General features: G+C 33.2%; 1 protein-coding gene across 1 annotated transcript in view; it reads right to left on the reverse strand.

Annotated features, from left to right (window-relative positions):
- The window catches only part of BICD1 (BICD cargo adaptor 1), a 672,372-nt gene that overhangs the window by 8,608 nt on the left and 642,252 nt on the right, over positions 1 to 21,512 (reverse strand). Inside the window, 1 exon segment of the mRNA XM_053719022.1 lies at positions 19,059 to 19,404. Coding sequence (XP_053574997.1) covers positions 19,059 to 19,404 — 346 coding nt within the window.

Here is a 21,512-nt window from a genome sequence, read left to right on the forward strand (position 1 = left end):
AAACCTTGAGATAGAAGGTCTAGCCTTAATGGAAGTGACCAACGTTGGCAACTGGACATTCGAACAAGATCCGCATACCAAAACCTGTGAGGCCATGCCAGCAACACAAACGATTGTTCCATGATGATTTCGGAGATCACTCTTGGAAGAAGAACTAGAGGCGGGAAAATATAAGCAGGTTGGTAACACTAAGGAACTGTCAACGCATCCAATGCTTCCGCCTGAGGATCCCTGGACCTGGACAGGTACATGGGATGTTTCTTATTTAGATGAGAAGCCATCAGATCTATTTCTGGAAGACCCCACATCTGAACAATCTGAAAAAACACATCCGGATGGAGGGACCACTCCCCTGAATGTAAAGTCTGATGGCTGAGATAATCTGCTTCCCAATTGTCTATACCTGGGATATGAACCGCAGAAATTAGACAGAAGCTGGATTCCGCCCACGCAAGTATCCAAGATACTTCTTTCATAACTTGGGGACTGTGAGTACCACCCTGTTGATTGACATACGCCACAGTTGTGATATTGTCTGTCTGAAAACAAATGAACGGTTCTCTCTTCAACAGAGGCCAAACCTGAAGAGCCCTGAAAATCGCACAGAGTTCCAAAATATTGATTGGTAATCTTGCCTCTTGAGATTTCCAAACCCCTTGTACTGTCAGAGAACCCCAGACAGCTCCCCAACCTGAAAGACTTGCATCTGTTGTGATTACAGTCCAGGTTGGACGAACAAAAGAGGCCCCTAAAACTATACGATTGTGATCTAACCACCAAGTCAGAGATAGTCGAACATTGGGATTTAAGGATATTAATTGTGATATATTTGTATAATCCCTGCACCATTGGTTCAGCATACAAAGCTGGAGAGGTCTCATGTGAAAACGAGCAAAGGGGATCGCGTCCGATGCTGCAGTCATGAGACCTAAAACTTCCATGCACATAGCTACTGAAGGGAATGATTGAGACTGAAGGTTCCGACAAGTTGAAACCAATTTTAATCTTCTCTTGTCTGTTAGAGACAGAGTCATGGACACTGAATCTATCTGGAAACCTAAAAAGGTGACCCTTGTCTGAGGAATCAAAGAACTTTTTGGTAAATTGATCCTCCAACCACGTCTTTGAAGAAACAACACTAGATGATTTGTGTGAGATTCTGCAGAATGTAAAGACTGAGCTAGTACCAAGATATCGTCCAAATAAGGAAACACCACAATACCCCGTTCTCTGATTAGAGAAAGTAGGGCACGAGAACTTTTGAAAAGATTCTTGGAGCTGTCGCTAGGCCAAATGGAAGAGCGACAAATTGGTAATGCTTGTCTAGAAAAGAGTATCTCAGAAACTAATAGTGATCTTTATGAATCGGAATATGAAGATATGCATCCTGTAAGTTTATTGTGGACATATAATGCCCTTGCTGAACAAAAGGCAAAATAGTCCTTATAGTCACCATTTTGAAAGTTGGCACTCTTACATAACGATTCAAAATTTTCAGATCCAGAACTGGCCTGAATGAATTTTCTTTCTTTGGGACAATGAATAGGATTGAATAAAACCCCAGACCCTGTTCCTGAAACGGAACTGGTATGATTACCACTGAACGTTCCAGGTCTGAAACACACTTCAGGAAAGCCTGAGCCTTTCCTGGATTTGCTGGGATGCATGAGAGGAAAAATCTTCTCACAGGAGGTCTTACTCTGAATCCTATTTGGTACCCTTGAGAGACAATACTCTGAATCCATTGATTTTGGACAGAATCTGCCCAAATACTTTGGAAGAATCTTAATCTGCCCCCTACCAGCTGAGCTGGAATTAGGGCTGCACCTTCATGTAGACTTGGGGGCTGGCTTTGATTTCTTAAATGGTTTGGATTTACTCCAACTTGAAGAAGGTTTCCAATTGGAACCAGATTCTTTGGGGGAAGGATTAGGTTTCTGTTCCGTATTTTGTCGAAAGGAACGAAAACGGTTAGAAGCTTTAGATTTACCCTTAGGTCTTTTATCCTGAGGCAAAAAAACTCCCTTCCCCCCAGTGACAGTTGAAATAATTGAATCCAACTGAGAACCAAACAACTTATTACCTTGGAAAGAAAGAGATAATAATCTAGACTTAGATACCATGTCAGCATTCCAAGATTTAAGCCCCAAAGCTCTCCTAGCTAAAATAGCTAAAGACATAGATTTAACATAATTTTTAATGATATTAAAAATGAACTACAAATAAAATGATTAGCATGTTGAAGCAAGCGAACAATGCTAGACAAATCAGTATCCGTTTCCTGTTGCACTAAACTTTCCAACCAAAAAGTTGATGCAGCTGCAACAACAGCCAAAGAAATTGCAGGCCTGAGCAGATGACCAGAATATAAATAGGCTTTCCTTAGATAGGATTCAAGTTTCCTATCTAAAGGATCTTTAAAGGAAGTACTATCTTCCATAGGAATAGTAGTACGTTTAGCAAGAGTAGAAATAGCCCCATTAACTTTGGGGCTCTTTTCCCAAAACTCCAATCTAACTGCTGGCAAAGTATATGATTTTTTAAATTTTGAAGAAGGAATAAAAGAAGTACCAGGCCTATTCCATTCCTTAGAAATCATATCAGAAATAGCATCAGGAACTGGAAAAACCTCTGGAGTAACCACAGGAGGTTTATAAACAGAATTTAAACGTCTACTAGTTTTAACATCAAGAGGACTAGTTTCCTCATATCCAATGTAATCAACACTTCTTTTAACAAAGAACGAATATACTCAATTTTAAATAAGTAGATTTGTCCGTGTCAATATCTGAGGAAGGATTATACAGGATAATTCAGTATGTTGTCGGTCATTTGAAATTTCATCAACTTTATGAGAAGTTTTAAAAGACCTATTACGTTGATTAGAAGGCGGGATGGCAGACAAAGCCTTCTGAATTGCATCAGCAATAAAATCTTTTAAATTCACAGGTATATCTTGTACATTAGTTGTTGAAGGAACAACAGGCAATGTACTATTACTGATGGACACATTTTCTGCATGTAAAAGCTTATCATGACAACTATTACATACCACAGCTGGAGATATAATCTCCACAAATTTACAACAAATGCACTTAGCTTTGGTAAAACTGTTATCAGGCAGCAGGGTTCCAACAGTGGTTTCTGAGACAGGATCAGATTGAGACATCTTGCAAATTTAAGAGAAAAAACATATAAAGCAAAATTATCAATTTCCTTATATGGCAGTTTCAGGAATGGGAAAAAAATGCAAACAGCATAGCCCTCTGATAGAGAAAAAGGCAAGAGGCATATAGGAATGGGGTTTTAAATAATGAAAATATTTGGCGCCAAGTATGATGCACAATGCAAACAGAAAATGTTTTGGCGCTAACAACATCCGGAAATTACACACTCGCGTCATTGAAGACGCAACCTTGTGAAAGGAACTCAGCGTTAACTAAGACGCCGGAAATTACGAATTTTGCGTCATCTAATGTAACTTCACGCCAAAAAAATCTTGCGCCAAGAATGACGCAATATACTTTGGTAATTTGCTCCTCACGAGCCTAATTTTGCCTGCGAAATTTAATGAAAAACAGTCAATTTGAAAAAAGACTATATACCCCAGGTAAAAAATTTTTTTTCTAAAAAATGCTTTTCCCAAATATGAAACGGACAGTCTGCAAAATGAAATATACAAAACATGACTCATGGCAAATATAAGTACAATACATATATTTAGAACTTTATATTAATACATAAAGTGCCAAACCATAGCTGAGAGTGTCTTAAGTAATGAAAAAATACTTACCAAAAGACACCCATCCACATATAGCGGATAGCCAAACCAGTACTGAAACAGTTATCAGTAGAGGTAATGGAATATGAGAGTATATCGTTGATCTGAATAAGGGAGGTAGGAGATGAATCTCTACGACCGATAACAGAGAACCTATGAAATAGATCTCCCGTGAGGAAAACCATTGCATTCAATAGGTGATACTCCCTTCACATCCCTCTGACATTCACTGTACTCTGAGAGGAATCGGGCTTCAAAATGCTGAGAAGCGCATATCAATGTAGAAATCTTAGCACAAACTTACTTCACCACCTCCATAGGAGGCAAAGTTTGTAAAAACTGAATTGTGGGTGTGGTGAGGGGTGTATTTATAGGCATTTGAGGTTTGGGAAACTTTGCCCCTCCTGGTAGGATTGTATATCCCATACGTCACTAGCTCATGGACTCTTGCCAATTACATGAAAGAAATTAAAAAATCCATGGTCATAAAAACAAAATAATGTCTTGGTATTATTAAAGGCACATTAAACATGAAATAACAGTAGATAGATGATGTATTCAAAACAAATATTTGCCTGAGAATAAAGTGCAGATGTATTATTTAAATATTGAAATATAAGTAGAAAGTTTCAGTGTCTATATAAGCAATGAGAGCCGCCATATTGTAACCTAGGTTTCCTTATCTGCTGTGGCCAATTAAGGGCAGTTATAAATGAGTCACTAGTGTACAACTTGTGGAAAACAGCAAAGTTAAAGAGGCATGAAATGCAAAACTTTTCATTCGTTATTCAGATAGAGCATACCGTTTTAAACAACTTTCCAATTTACTTCTATTATTAAATAAGCTTCATTCTTTTTGTATCCTTTGTTGAAGGAACAGCAAAGCTCTACTGGGAGCTAGCTAAACACATCAGCTGAGCCAATAATAAATGGCATATATCTGCAGCCACCAATCAGCAGCTAGCTCCCAGTAATGCATTGCTGCTCCTTTGCCTACCTAGGTATGCTTTTCAACAAGGGATCATGAAAGAAAAAAAATGTGTTTCATGTCCCTTTAAATCTAGAATGTGCATTTAAATTACAGGAAAAGGGAGCAAAATTAATAATCAAAGCATAGTTTTTTTACTATACATAATTAAACATTTTATATTACAATCTCATCGTGTTCAATGCCTCTTTAAAGAAAGGATTTAGCAGTAAAGATCAATAGAGATCACAGTAACAGACTAAAACCAATTATAGCAAAATATCTTAATAATTTAAAGTGACAAATTCTGCCTAACAAATCAAATGCAATTAGGTTTGCAGATAAAATATTTCATGGTAAATCAGTTTGCACTTCCTTTGTCATCCTGAGTTTTTTCAGATGAAATTGTTAAGTAAATACTGAGCTAAACTCACTAACGGATTCTCCAGCATCACTTCTACTGTTCCTGGAAAGAGGATAAACACATAATAAAACTCAGCTGCGAGTTGGCACTACTTGTCTGGTGCTGAACTTGACTGCTGAGCCAATCAGGGGTTGTATAATACATAGCTGCCAATCACAGGCTGTGCTTAGTTCAAAATATGATTGCATTGCTGGCCTGGGGCTGACTGTAACTATGTGTTTAATCCCCTTGTGGGAGTTTAACACATAGTTCTGTTTGGGCATTAGTTTGACCTCTTTAAGCTAGGTAGCCACAATAGACCAGATATTTTGTCCTACAGCACTTCTGCTTAACACCCAGACAGAAAATTAAAGCGACGTGAAACCTATTTTTTTTCTTTCATGATTCAGATAGAATATACATTTTTAAAAAACTTTCCAATTTACTTATTTTATCAATTTTGCTTTATTCGCTTGGTATTTTTTATTGACGCAGCAGCAATGCACTCCTTGGATCTAGCTGAACACGTTGGTAAGTCAATGAAAATGGGTATACAATTTCAGTCACCAATCAGCAGCTAGCTCCAAGTTCATGAGCCTATCTAGATATACTTTTCAACAAATGATACCAAGAGAATGAAGCAAATTAGATTACAGAAGTAAATTGGAAAGTTGATTAAAATTGTATTCGCTATCTGAATCATGAAAGGAAGATTTTGGGTTTCATGTCCCTTTAACGTTCTGCTTTACAAAATAGGCAGATTGTAACAGCTTCCTATTGCTATCCATATTAAGAGAGGGTGTGGCTTCTATATAGCTGCTAGGCCCGGCATTTTCCCTGTATGCCCTATGGCCAATCTGGGCCTGTATTTTATCCATTGGTTTTTAAGGTCCGCTGTTGTACACATTGTCACAATAACGCTATGTTACAAAGGTATCCGCATTGCAAAGGAGACTGCAGGTGAAATATTCTAAAGGGATGAAATCACTCGCCAAGAGGAGTTTTACTACAAGACTTTGTGAGGCAATAGTTCGCTGCCACTGGCGGAATGTTAAAAGCAGAATCGTTATCTGCAGTGAAGGTGTAATGTAAGTGATCCCTTTAGACAGCATTGAATGACAATTATCAAAAACAAAACTGAACCTCTTTTTTTTACAAAACAATAGTTAAACTAGTACATTAAAGGGACACTGAACTCAATTTTTTTATTTCGTGATTCAGATAGAGCATGAAATTTTAAGCAACTTTCTAATTTACTCCTATAGCTATCTTTATTTGAAAAAGAAGGCATCTAAGCTTTTTTTTTGGTTCAGACTCTGGACAGCAAGAACAACCCAGGTTGTTCACCAAAAATGGGCCGGCATCTAAACTTACATTCTTGCATTTTAAATAAAGATACCAGGAGAATGAAGAAAAGTTGATAATAGGAGTAAATTATAAAGCTGCTTAAAATTTTATGTTCTATAATCACAAAAGAAAAAAATTGGGTTCAGTGTCCCTTTAATAAGGAACCTATATGAGCTATAGGATTGTGTGTATATTGGGTATATACATATACTCAATATACACATATATCTTTTTTAGGAACAAGATTTATTGCATAGGATATTAATATCCCATAGAAGACAGTCAATTTAGCAGCAAGACAATTAGAGAAGATTTAGAGATTCAAGTAAAGCAGATTCTCCAGAAGGAAAGGGGACTTGGAGAAATTTCCGATTCATGCGCAAAAACATATTTATTGACATTTTCAAGTTGATTTTAACGGATATCTGAACCCAGTTAATTGCATCACAGGAGACAAATGCTTATGGTGTCTTTATTCAGGTTTTCTTCCTTTGCTCTTTAATGCTGGGTTTTCAGTTTACTGACAAACATAAATACCATTACAAACCACAGACACACACTAATGGTGAACTCACAGACATCACGGAGTTTCTATTTTATAGAAAACATTGATCAACAGTTAATGTAGCAGCTATTGGCAAAGAGTTAAATCGATAACTTTGTTCTCAGACAATTTATCTCAATCTCATAACACAGACTGCTTGTGAGACCAGCTACACAATGTTCTTTTTGTCCTATTTGGTTGTATTCTGCTATTGTATGCACGACTGATGCTGGCATGTTATTGTCATTTATTTTAACATTGTTTTCATTTCTCTTTAGGCAAAATGTTTCAATAATGCAGTTTCATATTGATGACAGAATTTGATTGAATACAACGTTCCTTTGACCAATAATGCAGTAGATCATCTATAATAGTATTATTACAATAAAATGCATGTAGCAGCCAGCCCTTCTAGGTATTGACCCTAATATGTGTCCAGCTAAGGCACTTACAAATGTTGGTGTGATGTAGTCATTGCATATTTTCTCAAAGGGACATAAAACTCAAAATTTAATTTTCATGATTCAGATAGAACAAGCAATTTAAAGAAAAACAGCTTTCCAAATTGCTTCACTAATGGAATTGAATTCTTTTGGTATGATCAATACTATACTTAGGTAGGGCCAGTAGCATTATACGGCAGCAGTGTTGCAGCAATGAAAGTATAACATTTTTACAAAAATTGTTCCCACACTGCGGCTATATAGTGCTTAAAGGGACAATCTTGTCAAAATTAAACTTTCATGATCCAGATAGGGCATGTAATTTTAAACAACTTTCCAATTTACTTTTATAATTACATTTCTAAGCCCTTGAAGGCCGCCTTTTATCTGAATGCATTTGACACTTTTTCACAGCTAGAGGGTGTTAGTTCATGTGTGCCATATTAGATAACATTGTGCTCACGCCTGTGGAGTTACTTATGAGAGGGCACTGATTGGCTAAAATGTAAGTCTGTCAAAATAACTGAAATAAGTTTGCAGAGGCTTAGATACAAGGTAACTACAAAAGTAAAAAGTATTTTAATATAACCGTGTTGGTTATGCAAATCTGGGGAATGGGTAATAAATGGATTATCTATCTTTTTAAACAATACAAATTCTGGAGTAGACTGTCCCTTTAAGACATGCATGCCCCTGATCTTGGTAAGCTCTGCAAAAAAGATATACCAAAAGAATAAAGCCAATTTAATTATTGACACACATTGGAATGTTGCATGCTCTATCTTAATTTATGAAAGTTTAATTCTGAATTTCCTGTCTCTTCATTGAGATCATAAACCCAAAAAATCCACATAAAACGGAAGCAAAAATAAGTGAGCGTAATTGTTATATATCTGTTATAAAAACAAGATATTTTGTATACTTAGTACTTAGCTAACTTCATTTTACCGAACAATAAATCCATTACATCATCTGCATTTAATTAATTTATAGTATTTATTTGTTTCAAGTCCTAGCAAAAAGAAACTGCAGATTGAACAGTCAAATGCCAATTTTCAAGATTATCTTGTGACATTGAGCTTATATTTCCCAGATGGACCAGTGAGGTTACACAAAATACTATAATTGCATATATATTTCCCTTTGTATTAAAGCAATGTACATTTTTATGTAACACACAGGTGTTGCTGCTCTGCATATAAATAAATAAATATACAGATATGTAACAGAGCCATCAGATTATATCAAAAAACATTTGAAACAAAACTGCTACAGAATTCCAGAGAATGAAACGACTTATGGATCAAGTATCTGCATAATAAAAAAGAAATTGCATAGCTCACTGTGTTGAATGGACATTGAAATCAAACTCTATGATACATTTTAAAATGTATATTTTTGAAACATGAATGCTTTTACATGAAACATATTTTGTCTTATATTTGTAGGGTGAGTCAGTATCCACCAATAGCAGTTCTTCATATCAGCCCATGATCAATCTGCCCTACTGGATGAATTGTGTACAAACAGGCACTTCCCATCAGATATAACTCATCTGTTTTTATAAAACTAAGTAGTGCTCCTTTACATGCATCATAGTATTTGTTCCTAAAAACTGTATTTATAAAGCAAAGTTCCATTTACTAATTTGCATGAAAGCCTCTGCCGTTTTATAGTTATAAGGAAAAGATCCAATTGTATCAATCTTGGCGTATTCTCTCTCTATCACTAAAGTTACCAAAGGATACATTTTATACAGGCTCTGATTTCATAGGTGAGTCTTCTAAGTTCAGTCCTTTAAAGGGACATTAAGGTAATTATTATATAGGCATAACAAATTAAGCACTATATTGCAAAAAAAAAAAAAATCAGCATAAATACAAATGTTTAGAAGTATTTAAAAACTATCCAAATGTGCATGGTTTTCTTACCAGGAATATGCCCCTTGAAAAGCATCTTCAATTAGGGAAAGATATAAGAGGGCTTTTGTACTAATCAAGTAAAAGGAACAATGGCATTTTGGCAGTTTTGTTAAGTACTCTTAAAGGGATATGAAACCGAAAACATATATTTTGTGATTCAGACAGAGCATACAATTTAAAAAAAACATTTTACAAATTATTTCTAATATCAAATTTGCTTTGTTCCCATAGTAATCTTTGTTGAAGCACTACACAGCAAGAAATAGTGCTCCCATCTAGTGCTATTGCAAATGGAAAACATTCTTGCAAAACTGCTGCCATGTGCACACTCCTGAAGTTTTTCCAACAAAAGATACTAAGAGAACAAAGACAATCTGATAATAGGAGTAAATTAGAAACTTGTTTAAAATAGCATGGTCTATCTGAATCATGAAAGATTTTTTTTTCACTTTCATGTTCCTTTAACTTTTACTAACAATATATACTGTGACTGTTAAATATCCCTTTAACCAGACAGATCTTAAAATCTTGCCTATCTGATGCCCTTGGGTTACTAAATATGGACAACAATGAGTTTAAAATATAAATAGATGTACAATGCCACTGTGCTAATGTGTTATTGAACATGTATGGAACTTACATATAATGTTTGACTCATCCATGATATAACTGTATTTCTTAACAAGAGCATATGCAAATATGTAACTCACTAGATACATTTATTATGTTGACTAATTTTAGGCAAATTATTTATTTAATAAAAGTGTAACAACATCAGTTAACCTTAAAGGGACACTGAACCCAACTTTTTTCTTTTGTGATTCAGATAGAGCATGCAATTTTAAGCAACTTTCTAATTTACTCCTATTATCAATTTTTCTTCGTTCTCTTGCTATCTTTATTTAAAAAAGAAGGCATCTAAGCTTTTTTATTGATTCAGAACTCTGGACAGCACTTTTTTATTGGTGGATGAATTTATCCACCAATCAGCAAGAACAACCCAGGTTGTTCACCAAAAATGGGCCGGCATCTAAACTTACATTTTTTTTTCAAATAAAGATACCAAGAGAATGAAGAAAATTTTATAATAGGAGTACATTAGGAAGTTACTTAAAATGTCATGCTCTAACTGAATCACAAAAGAAAAAAATTGGGTTCAGTGTCCCTTTAATCAAGATAATTAAATAAATAATTATATTTCAAATGTATAATCCACCTTTATTGATAACACAGATTTGTATATTATACTTGCAATACCTTTATTTCTTCAATAACTACACTGAGCAAATATATATATACAGTGGTAGAATAAAGTCAGTATTTTGTAGGAAGCCTTCTAAATTCCAACATGAGCAATTATGGAGACAGATTCTTAACGTGCTACCAGACTAGTCACCTTAGACAATAAATGTATGGAGATATGGATACTTATCCTTTCTATAGAGCTCCATCAGACACTAGGGTAAAAATACTATGGAACAAAAAATGTACTTAGAAAGTGTCCAGGTGTGCTGACATGTTGTCTTGACATATCAGCGTTCACATACTTTGCCAAGGTCCTTCAAGTCTCAAGTGGACTGACTTTACAAGTAAAATAAACCTTAGAGGAAATTGGTAGAGGAAGTATTTCTAAAATGTATCAGTTGACAATCAACATTTACACTCTTTATTTTTCCCAAATAAAGACAGAAATATCAGATAAATAATTTAGAGGATTATGTGCACCATGGATCTTAAACAAGTCCATGGAGAAGTGAATATAATAATTAAAAACAAATCTAGTTAAGTCCATAGTCTTTGCAGTGTGTCATTGAACTGACCACTATGATTCTTCAACTTTGTCCTTCCTGTCCTCATTTATGTTCTGGAGAACAGATCCAGGATACAGGCAGCTGAAATGAAATTCCTGCAGTAAGTTACCAGATATTGTTCCTAAACCTTATTTACTTTTCACAGCTGCTGCTTCAAAGTTCTTGTCAATTTTTGCATTGATTTGACACAGCCAGTGACAGCCCCCGAGGAGCTTTCAAATTTGTATTATGGGTTTCACAAACAGATATGTCAATATTAGTTATGAAAGATCTAAAATAATTTGCTTTTTAACGGGAGGGACTGATATATTGGATGACTTAAAGGGACATGTAATTTTTTTTAAAAAAAGCTATTCCCTTTACTTCATTCTTTTGTTATCCTTTGGTAAAAAGCATACCTAGGTTGGCATAGAAGCATGCATGTGATGTGAATACTATATGGCAGCACTGTAATGTTGGTCGTAATGTTATACATTGTGGTAAACACTAATGCAATACAGTGCTCAAGATATATGTATGCTTCTAAGCCTACCTAGGCTTGTTCTTCAACCAAGAACACTTAGAGAATGGCAGAATTTGATAATTGAATTAAATTGGACATTTTGTTTTTTATATCAAAATCCAGAAAGTTTAGGATTAACTTTCTGTCCATTTAAAAAGACATTCTATTGCAAAAAATATTTCTGCATTCTACCCTGAGCTTACTATGTATTTAACCCCGCAAAATGGTTAAATACACAGGTAAAAAACTGCTCAGGAGAAAAAAAAGCTATGCAGCTCCAAATAGGATGGCCAGTGAGCCAATGAACCTCAGCCGTCACATGTAACCATCAATCTCCATTCTCCACCGGTTTCCTGTATCATCAGCTGCTTCTTACACAAAGAAAAAAGGGCCAAAGTGGCTGAGGAGTATTAGCTGCACAACTGGGGAGTACTTTCAAAGAAACATAGAACCTAAGTGTGAAATAAATTCCCAATAAAGGGCTGGAAATGGCAGATTCCAATAGTAAATTTACATTATGATAAAGAAAAGGAACATAACCTGCTTGTGAGAACTGCTGTATTTAATTGGTTGGGGGGAGTCATTTTCACTTTACTATATTACAAATACAGAAATAAATTGCTCAGCAAAAGTCACTTTGTTCTACATTTATTTTGTATCCTGACACAATGAAGCAGGAGACAGTGAATATTAAAACACAAGAACATTTCCATTTGACAAAACGTTTCGTCTCTAATTTTTTTTACAAAAATAATAATGGAATGAATACTTAATTTGATTTACAATATGGGTTTTAACAATACAATTGTATCAAGTATTTAATAAAAAGAAGATCTGACGTTATATTCTGTTCTATTGAATCACTTTACACTATTAGTTTCCTCATATAAAACACATATCTTGCTATAATCGAAACACTATATAAAGGCACATTTAGGAATAACTGTGTAGAATAATAGAAGACAAATATTTTTTTAAGGTGGCTTTAATTACATCTTGATTAGATAAAGAGGAACTATACCTGGAATTGTAATACAATTTAGCATAAAAATATCTTTACAAGCTTTTATTTGCCAAACAGGAAGGAAACATCTCTATACAATAAGTCAAAATCCTTTCTGTTAGCCAAGGAGTTAAAGGGACATTACATTCAAAATTAAATTCCCTATAACATAGATATGCTAAGATTAATAAATGCTGCAATATCTATTACCAATATTTCTTATGGTATAAAATTCATCTGAAAAATGTGCTTGTTCTCATCTAAGGAGGCTGCAGCACATACTGATATTTAGTGACCCTGAAACAAGACTGTTTAGATCAGCGCAGGAGCTCATTAAGATGAAGTACTAACTGGTCCCAGTATAAAAGTTATGATAAAAATATTAAAGACTTTTTTTCAAGGATTGCATCACAGGACTGCTCTTTAAATGCCAATCACCAGAAGAATTTGTTTAAAATGACAGTTTTAAACATTTTTAAACCAATCATGTTTTGTAACTTTTGTAGTCCAATGCTTATTTGCTGATATATATGTCACGCATGACTTAATGTCTCTTTACAATAGCAATATAGTGTTATCCACACATAAATGTACACACATTGCCTTATAGTAAAACAAATAAAACAAACTATACTCCATTTTCTATTCTTATATCTCAAAGAAAATGAAAGAGATGCTAGCACCAAATAAACATCTGCTGACAGATGTGATTTCTGCTTTTTATAGCAGTATAAACATCTTCTCCAAATACTGCAGTTTCAGCTTTAAGATGCAGGACAAATAAATAAAACAGAGATAAATTGTTAAACTTATACAAAATAGTAATAAATAATAATAAAGACTTTTGTATTCTCTAAAACTCATTAATGTATCTCAAAATCTTATACAATATTAGAGTAGAGGTTATAGTAACCAGTTATTTATTTTATCTTCATGTAGTATTTGTAGTCTATTCTATTCTATGTTTTAATTTAAATTTAGGGTCAATATATTTAGTGATGTTTCAAAATATACAAATAATATAGGTCCCAATTCATGTCTTGAAAAGAGAATAATTTAGAAAACAAGGGTCATATTCTTAATCATCATAAATTGAAAATTATTTCCAAAACCAACAAAAATTTAAAGGGACAGTCTAGTCAAAATGAAATTTTCATGATTCAGATAGAGCATGCAATTTTAAAAAACGTTCCAATTTACTTTTATCATCAAATTTGCTTTGTATTCTTAGTTGAAAGCTAAACCTAGGTAGGCTCATATGCTAATTTCTAAGCCCTTGAATGCCGCCTCTTATCTGAATGCATTTGATCGTTTTCACAGCTAGAGGGAATTAGTTCATGTGTGTCATAAAGATAACATTGTGCCCACGCCTGTGGAGATACCTAGGAGTCAGCACTGATTGGCAAAAATGCAAATGTGTCAAAAGAACTGAAATAAGAGGGCAGTCTGCAGGGGCTTAGATACAAGGTAATCACAGAGGTAAAAAGTATATTAATATAACAATGTTGGTTATGCAAAACTGGGGAATGGGTAATAAAAGGGATTATCTTTCTTTTTAAACAATACAGATTCTGGAGTAGACTGTCCCTTTAAGTAGACTCCCCAATTAAAATATTATTTATTTAGGGTTGTTAATTTAAATTTCTTCACTTAACAGCTTATTTGAAATGACAATATCAGATATTACTGAATCATTTTAATCACAGTTAAAAAAATAAAAATAAACATACAAGATTAAGTAAATGAAAAAAATATTTATTTTTCAGTCAGTCCTAATGAAGACAAAAAAAATAGGTTTAGAATTAATAACTGAAAGCTGGTTGGTAATAACAAGAACTGCATCAATATATTAAACTTTCTATATCAACTAGCATTCTAATTATAAATGATTACGCCCTTCTAACAAATATACATATTCACATTAGATCTTATTTCTTCATTCCTTCTAAAAGACACTGGGAAGCTCACACATTTTTACACATTTTGAATGAGCATTTTTTTAAAGGACAGGAAACACCAACATTTTCTTTCATGCTTTGGATAGAACATACAATTTTAAACAACTTTTCAAATTCAGTTCTATCAAATTTGCTTCATTTTCTTGTTATCTTTTGCTGAAGGAACATTATTGCTCTACTGGCAGCTAGATGAACACATACAGTTAGCCAATCACAAGACTCAAATGTGTGCAGGCACCAATCAGCAGCAAGCTCCCACTGGTGTGGGATATGCGTGTATTCTTTTTCAGGGATAACAAAGCACATTTAAAAATAGAAGTAAATTTAAAAGTGTCTTAAAATAACATGCTCTATCCGAATCATGCAAGTTACTCTCCTAGCCATTTAAGCATGAAAAAATAGATAATCTACTGAAACTGGTTTCTCAATTGGACAACAAATGACATTAAATCCTGCTTATTAGTACACTTAGATTTTATACACTACTTTCAACTGGGTGGAAATGCTAAGCAATCGTTCTGACATTGGAGGTAAGTGGAATAATTTGTGTCCCGTAAAAAATGTGATTACTATAACTGATTCTCCTGGTAATTTACTTGTGCACTGTTTAAAAGGAGAGTCCAATGCAATAATAAATAATTCAATCAAACATTTTATCATGGAACAAATTCTCACCAGTAACTACTATAACTGCTAGATTACAAGTGGCCCAAACAAAAAGGGGCATATTGCGGCTCTTTATGCGCGTCGGAAGTAGCAGTTATGTAGTAGTAGTTATGAGTTGAATAATTGAATTTAATACGCGTTGGGATAGCAAGACTTCAGAGCTGTTATGCGAGACAAAAAAGTGGAAAAAAACACCATCAAAAATACATTTAATAGTTCAGTTACATTCATAATAACACTGTCTGATAAAAAAATTGTAAAAAAAAAAGAAGACGGCAAAGGCTTTTATCATAGAGATACATACATACATGTCTAAATATGTCTAAATATGTGTGTATATATGAGTGTACAGATGTATTTATATGTGTATGTTTTGTATTTACAGAAATATATGCACATATAAACACATCAATACACATCTATACATATATGGACATTATTTATTTTTATATATATATATATATATATATATATATATATACATACACATACAGTATATATATATATACATACACATACAGTATATATATATATATATACATACACATACAGTATATATATATATATACATACACATACAGTATATACATACACATACACATACAGTATATATATATATATATACATACACATACAGTATATATATATATATACATACACATACAGTATATATATATATATACATACACATACAGTATATATATATATATACATACACATACAGTATATACATACACATACACATACAGTATATATATATATATATACATACACATACAGTATATATATATATATACATACACATACAGTATATATATATATATACATACACATACAGTATATATATATATATACATACACATACAGTATATATATATATATACATACACATACAGTATATATATATATATACATACACATACAGTATATATATATATATACATACACATACAGTATATACATACACATACACATACAGTATATATATATATATATACATACACATACAGTATATATATATATATACATACACATACAGTATATATATATATATACATACACATACAGTATATATATATATATACATACACATACAGTATATACATACACATACACATACAGTATATATATATATACATACACATACAGTATATATATATATATACATACACATACAGTATATATATATATATATATATACATACACATACAGTATATATATATATACATACACATACAGTATATATATATATATACATACACATACACATACAGTATATATATATATACATACACATACACATACAGTATATATATATATACATACACATACACATACAGTATATATATATATATATATACATACACATACAGTATATATATATATATATATATATATATATATACATATATATATATATATATATATATATACATATATATATATATATGGCAAAAAGAGGAGGACATCAGCACCCACTTATTAATCAAAAAATATATTCTTTATTTCATAGTAACTTTGAAGACAAAACAGCAACGTTTCGGATCCATCTGATCCTTAGTCATGACTAAGGATCAGATGGATCCGAAACGTTGCTGTTTTGTCTTCAAAGTTACTATGAAATAAAGGATATATAACAGAAACTACAGTGTAGATAAGTAAAAACAAAACAAAAAAAAAAACGGAAAACAAAGTTGGTCATGTTCTAGCACTTGCCCATTAAAGGATATATTTTTTGATTAATAAGTGGGTGCTGACGTCCTCCTCTTTTTGCCTTACATTTGGGGTGTGCAGGATCCCCTTACGTTTGTGCACCCCACAAAGCAAAGAAAAGAAAAGAAAACTGATTTTCCATCTATTTGTATATATATAAAAATAATGTCCATATATGTATAGATATGTATTTATGTGCATTGAGGCTCTTTGCAGTCAAGTAGCTGAAAACATGAAAAATCATATTTATGCAATATTCATATTTAATAATGTATTTACTGAAAATATGTTCTAAGTATTTTTTATAGATTATTAATAAATAGAACTGCTATGTGGAGAACATTGGAATGTGAAATATTAATATTTCATGTCAGGTTAGCGCACTTGGAAAAATGTGATAAGATTTGCGCACTAACGGTGTTAATTTTTTTCCACTTTTTACTTTTCATTAAAGTTTATGGGGGAATACGTTAACATGGTCACAATATTCGAAGTTTGGCTTTTTGTGTGCATCGGGCTTACTTCTGGTTAATGCACAAGGGGGAGCGATAAATAACACTCCACTCGTAATCTAGCCCCCAATCAGCAGTCAGGAGGAAAATGTTCTTTTAACTCATTTGCTGCCACAGAGGGCTTATCTATGTTTGGCAACCAAAGGTTTCAAATATCAGATATGGCACTTCAGATATCTGAGCTCAAGTAGATGTATTTTAACAATTAACTTGTAATATAATATAACTTAGAAAATAAGATTGTCAGCTTTAATGAGTTTTGTGCAAAATACGCTTATTACGTAATTTCTACTAATTATGATTAAACTCCATAAGAAATGTTTGCTAATGTTTTTATTGATGCAGAAGAATTGAGTAATAATGAGCAAATCTTTAACGGGAAAAGAGTGAATTTTTTATTCTTATAATGTTTTAAGTAAAAGAAAAAAAAAATCATAATCCTACAAGCAAGACAAAAAAATTTATTAATTGAAAAAACATTCAAGTTTTAACTGACCTACAAATATTAATGACAGTTTCTTATTGAAATTGCCTGAAATAAAATGAAAAAACTTGCTTGTGCATTTTTTGTAAATAAAAATAAATAAAAATAAACTACTTTTGATGATTGCAACAAAATTATCTCATATGTTTTTTTTAATAACATTTGACTTCAAGTATTAAATATTTTGGCAATGACCATCATATATGTAACCATTTCTGTACTGTCTTTTATATATTAGTTATTAAATAAATTCTCTCTATACAGTGCTATGCCATACTCTTTCAAAACGCAAAGCTCCTAATTGTACTTAAAGGGACATGAAATCCAAAAATTTTCTTTCATGATTCAGATAGAGAATACAATTTTAAACAACTTCTAATTTACTTCTATTATCTAATCTGTTTCATTCTCTTTGTATCATTTGTTGAAGGAGCAGCAATGCACTACTGGTTTCTAACTGAACACATGGGTGAGCCAATCACAATCAATATATATATGCAGCCACCAATCAACAGCTAGAACGTAGGTTTTCTTCTGCTCCTGAGCTTGCCTAGATAAACCTTTCAGCAAATGATAACAAGAGAAGAAAGCAAATTAAATAACAGAACTAAATTGGAAAGTTGTTTAAAATTGTATTCTCTATCTGAATCATGAAAGAAAATTTTTGGGTTTTATGTCCCTTTAACATGCCCCATAGCACTATCATAGCCTTACATGATTCAAAGAAAACAAACAGTGACATTAAACAGTGCATCTGTTTTTCACATGTAAATTTTATAAATTAGGATAAACATAAAAAAAATGTTATTACTCAGTTTTATTTGGACTAAAAATGGTTTCAGTGAAATTGGTGCTGTCTGTGTGACTGGGCGTTGATAATGCCCTTGAAGACAATATTCGTGTTGCCTCATATAGCGACATAGGAGCGGTTTCACTGAAACTGTAGTTAGTCTGTCGCTGCAAATATCTGGAGGTGGCTGCAGCAAGTAAGAAGCTGTTACCTTTTTGTCTGGAACAGAGAGATGTGGCACTTAGAGGGTGTGGGTCTCTGGTACTGGGAGAAGTTGTGGTAAAACTGATGTTTTTTGGAGTTTCCGAATTGAATAAAAAACTTCGGCTGGAAGCCTGTAGAGGAGAGGTGCTGTAGTGTGAGCTATATAGTCCTGTGCTTCTTGATACTGGCAGCTGATGGAAAACAAGTGAAGATGGCTTCTCTGAATCAGGATTGGTTGACGAGGGCAATGAAGCTGAAGATTCCCTGAGTTGTGTCCTGTCATATGGTTCTGGAAAGGGGATCCTGGTGCAATACGGGTGAAGCGGATTTCTTGCAACTGGAGCTGGAAACTGCTGCAAAGACAGCAAAGTTGTTACCTAGGTGTAGGTATATTGACGACGTTGCATTCAGAGCTTAGCTGCTACCTGACGCCTGTACATGTAGCTGCTTGAAAACTGAAGCTTTTCCTTGCCCCTTGATCCTGTGGTTTCTGCAGTGTTAGTGTTGCTGTATAACTCTGGAAAGCTCATGGTTAGGTCATATAAAAAAGTATACCTAGGTGTTCCCATTAAACTAAAAGAGTAATTAGCTGCTCTTTTAGTATTTTTTTCTAAGTACCCTTTTATTTTAATAACAATAGCTATATTTCTATTCTAACTCTAAACTTTCAGCTAATTTTCAGAGTATTGTAGGAATAATATTAAATACTTTTATCTAATTATTTGTATCCACCAGTCACAATTTGTTATAAGTGACCTGAAATATGATATACTATATGTAATGTATGTATTAGTGCTGTATTACAGATAACACAGCATTCCAATTCCAGCTAATATCTACTTCAGTCCTGTTTATTTAACAAAGAAAAACAGTTATAATTGATTACCAAAACACAACTAAGAGATGCACATGTGAGTAACGAACATTCTATCAATGAACCAAGACCCCAAAAGAATCTATAGCTCTATAATAAACAATTTAGAATTATCAGTCAGAGCACTGTGATATCATTGAACACAGAAAATGATAGTAACCCACCAGGGATTCTTCACACTCTTTATTTTCCTGAGTAATGTTATTCACAGTTACTGAGATGATAATAACATTCCCCATCAAAATGATTTAAAATGATTATAATTATTGTATTATACTCCTATAACTGAGCAAATCAATGTGAGTAGTTGTGGCGTCCCAAGCTATAAAACAAAGTGAATATTTCATAAACATTTTAATCATCATTATTTAATCATTTAAAAGATCACATTTGATATATAAAATATTATTTATAAACCTTCTGTGAATTTAGGGGAATTAGTACACAGGATAGTATAGTCTCAGATGATGTTAACAATTTAAAAATAAGCATGAATAAATTGATCTATCACATTGTCACTTTTTGAATTTTCTTAAAAGGGACATGTAACCACATTTTGAAAGTAATTTTTCCGTTAAAAAAAGAACAAAAACTATATATATATTTATATATATATGTTACGAGTTAAGTCAGAAATCCGGTAATCCTAGGATTACCCAGGTAAACCTGACATTACCCAAGCGGCTGTGGGTAAAGCCTGATCTAATGTAATTCCCTTATCTACACTATTTTTTGCCTCTGTCTGGGGAGTTCAAGGAAGGTGCCCCGTCGGTCCTCTGGTATCCACTCCCAAGTGATCCTTGGGGAATGAGTTTTACAGGGGGGGACTTCACCCCCTTGAACACCACAGGCGGAGGCAAAAAGGATAGTGAAGATGTGTGAATTACAGTGCATCGTATATATGTTTGATGCTGAGACTCAATGCACTCTGAGAAGTTTATATATATATATTTATATATATAGCTTTTCAGGGCCTTTATATTCTAAATTATTGTCTATGCATTAGCCTTATATAGAGATTATGACACTGATGATCTCAAGTATATAGGAGCATAATATTGGTTACATATTATCTTCTAGAATACAAATAAAGTTCCCAGTGCTTAACATTTTTAGAGTTTCAGAAACTGACATTTATCCGTTTTTGTTGCAAAGTTCCAGATGACACTTCCATTTCTCTCTAATACAAAAAAAAATCAACAAAAAAGTGGAATATCATTTATACAGGCTAAAAATATTGCTACCGAAATACTACTGTACTACTGTACTACTGTACTACTGATCCTGTTCAAGAACCCTTAAGAACCACAGTTTAGCTATGTTTAACATTATCAGTAATATTTTTGGTGTAATACTTCTGTATTGTCCACATTGCGTAGCCGTCTTCTTCTGTATGCCCTCCAGTAATAAGGCTTTGCCCTGATAGCAGATAGCTTGATGTGAAGACAGCAGCTGGATTTCATACAGTACCGTTTTGTTTTCATCTTAGTGCACTTTGAAATTTTCTTTGTGAGAAACAGTTTCTATTCAGGGTAGTCCTGTATAGTCTTCTGGGTCAACATAACATTCATACAAGCTCAACTTGTC

This window comes from Bombina bombina, chromosome 6 (assembly GCF_027579735.1).
Source record: "Bombina bombina isolate aBomBom1 chromosome 6, aBomBom1.pri, whole genome shotgun sequence".
NCBI classification, from domain to species: domain Eukaryota; kingdom Metazoa; phylum Chordata; class Amphibia; order Anura; family Bombinatoridae; genus Bombina; species Bombina bombina.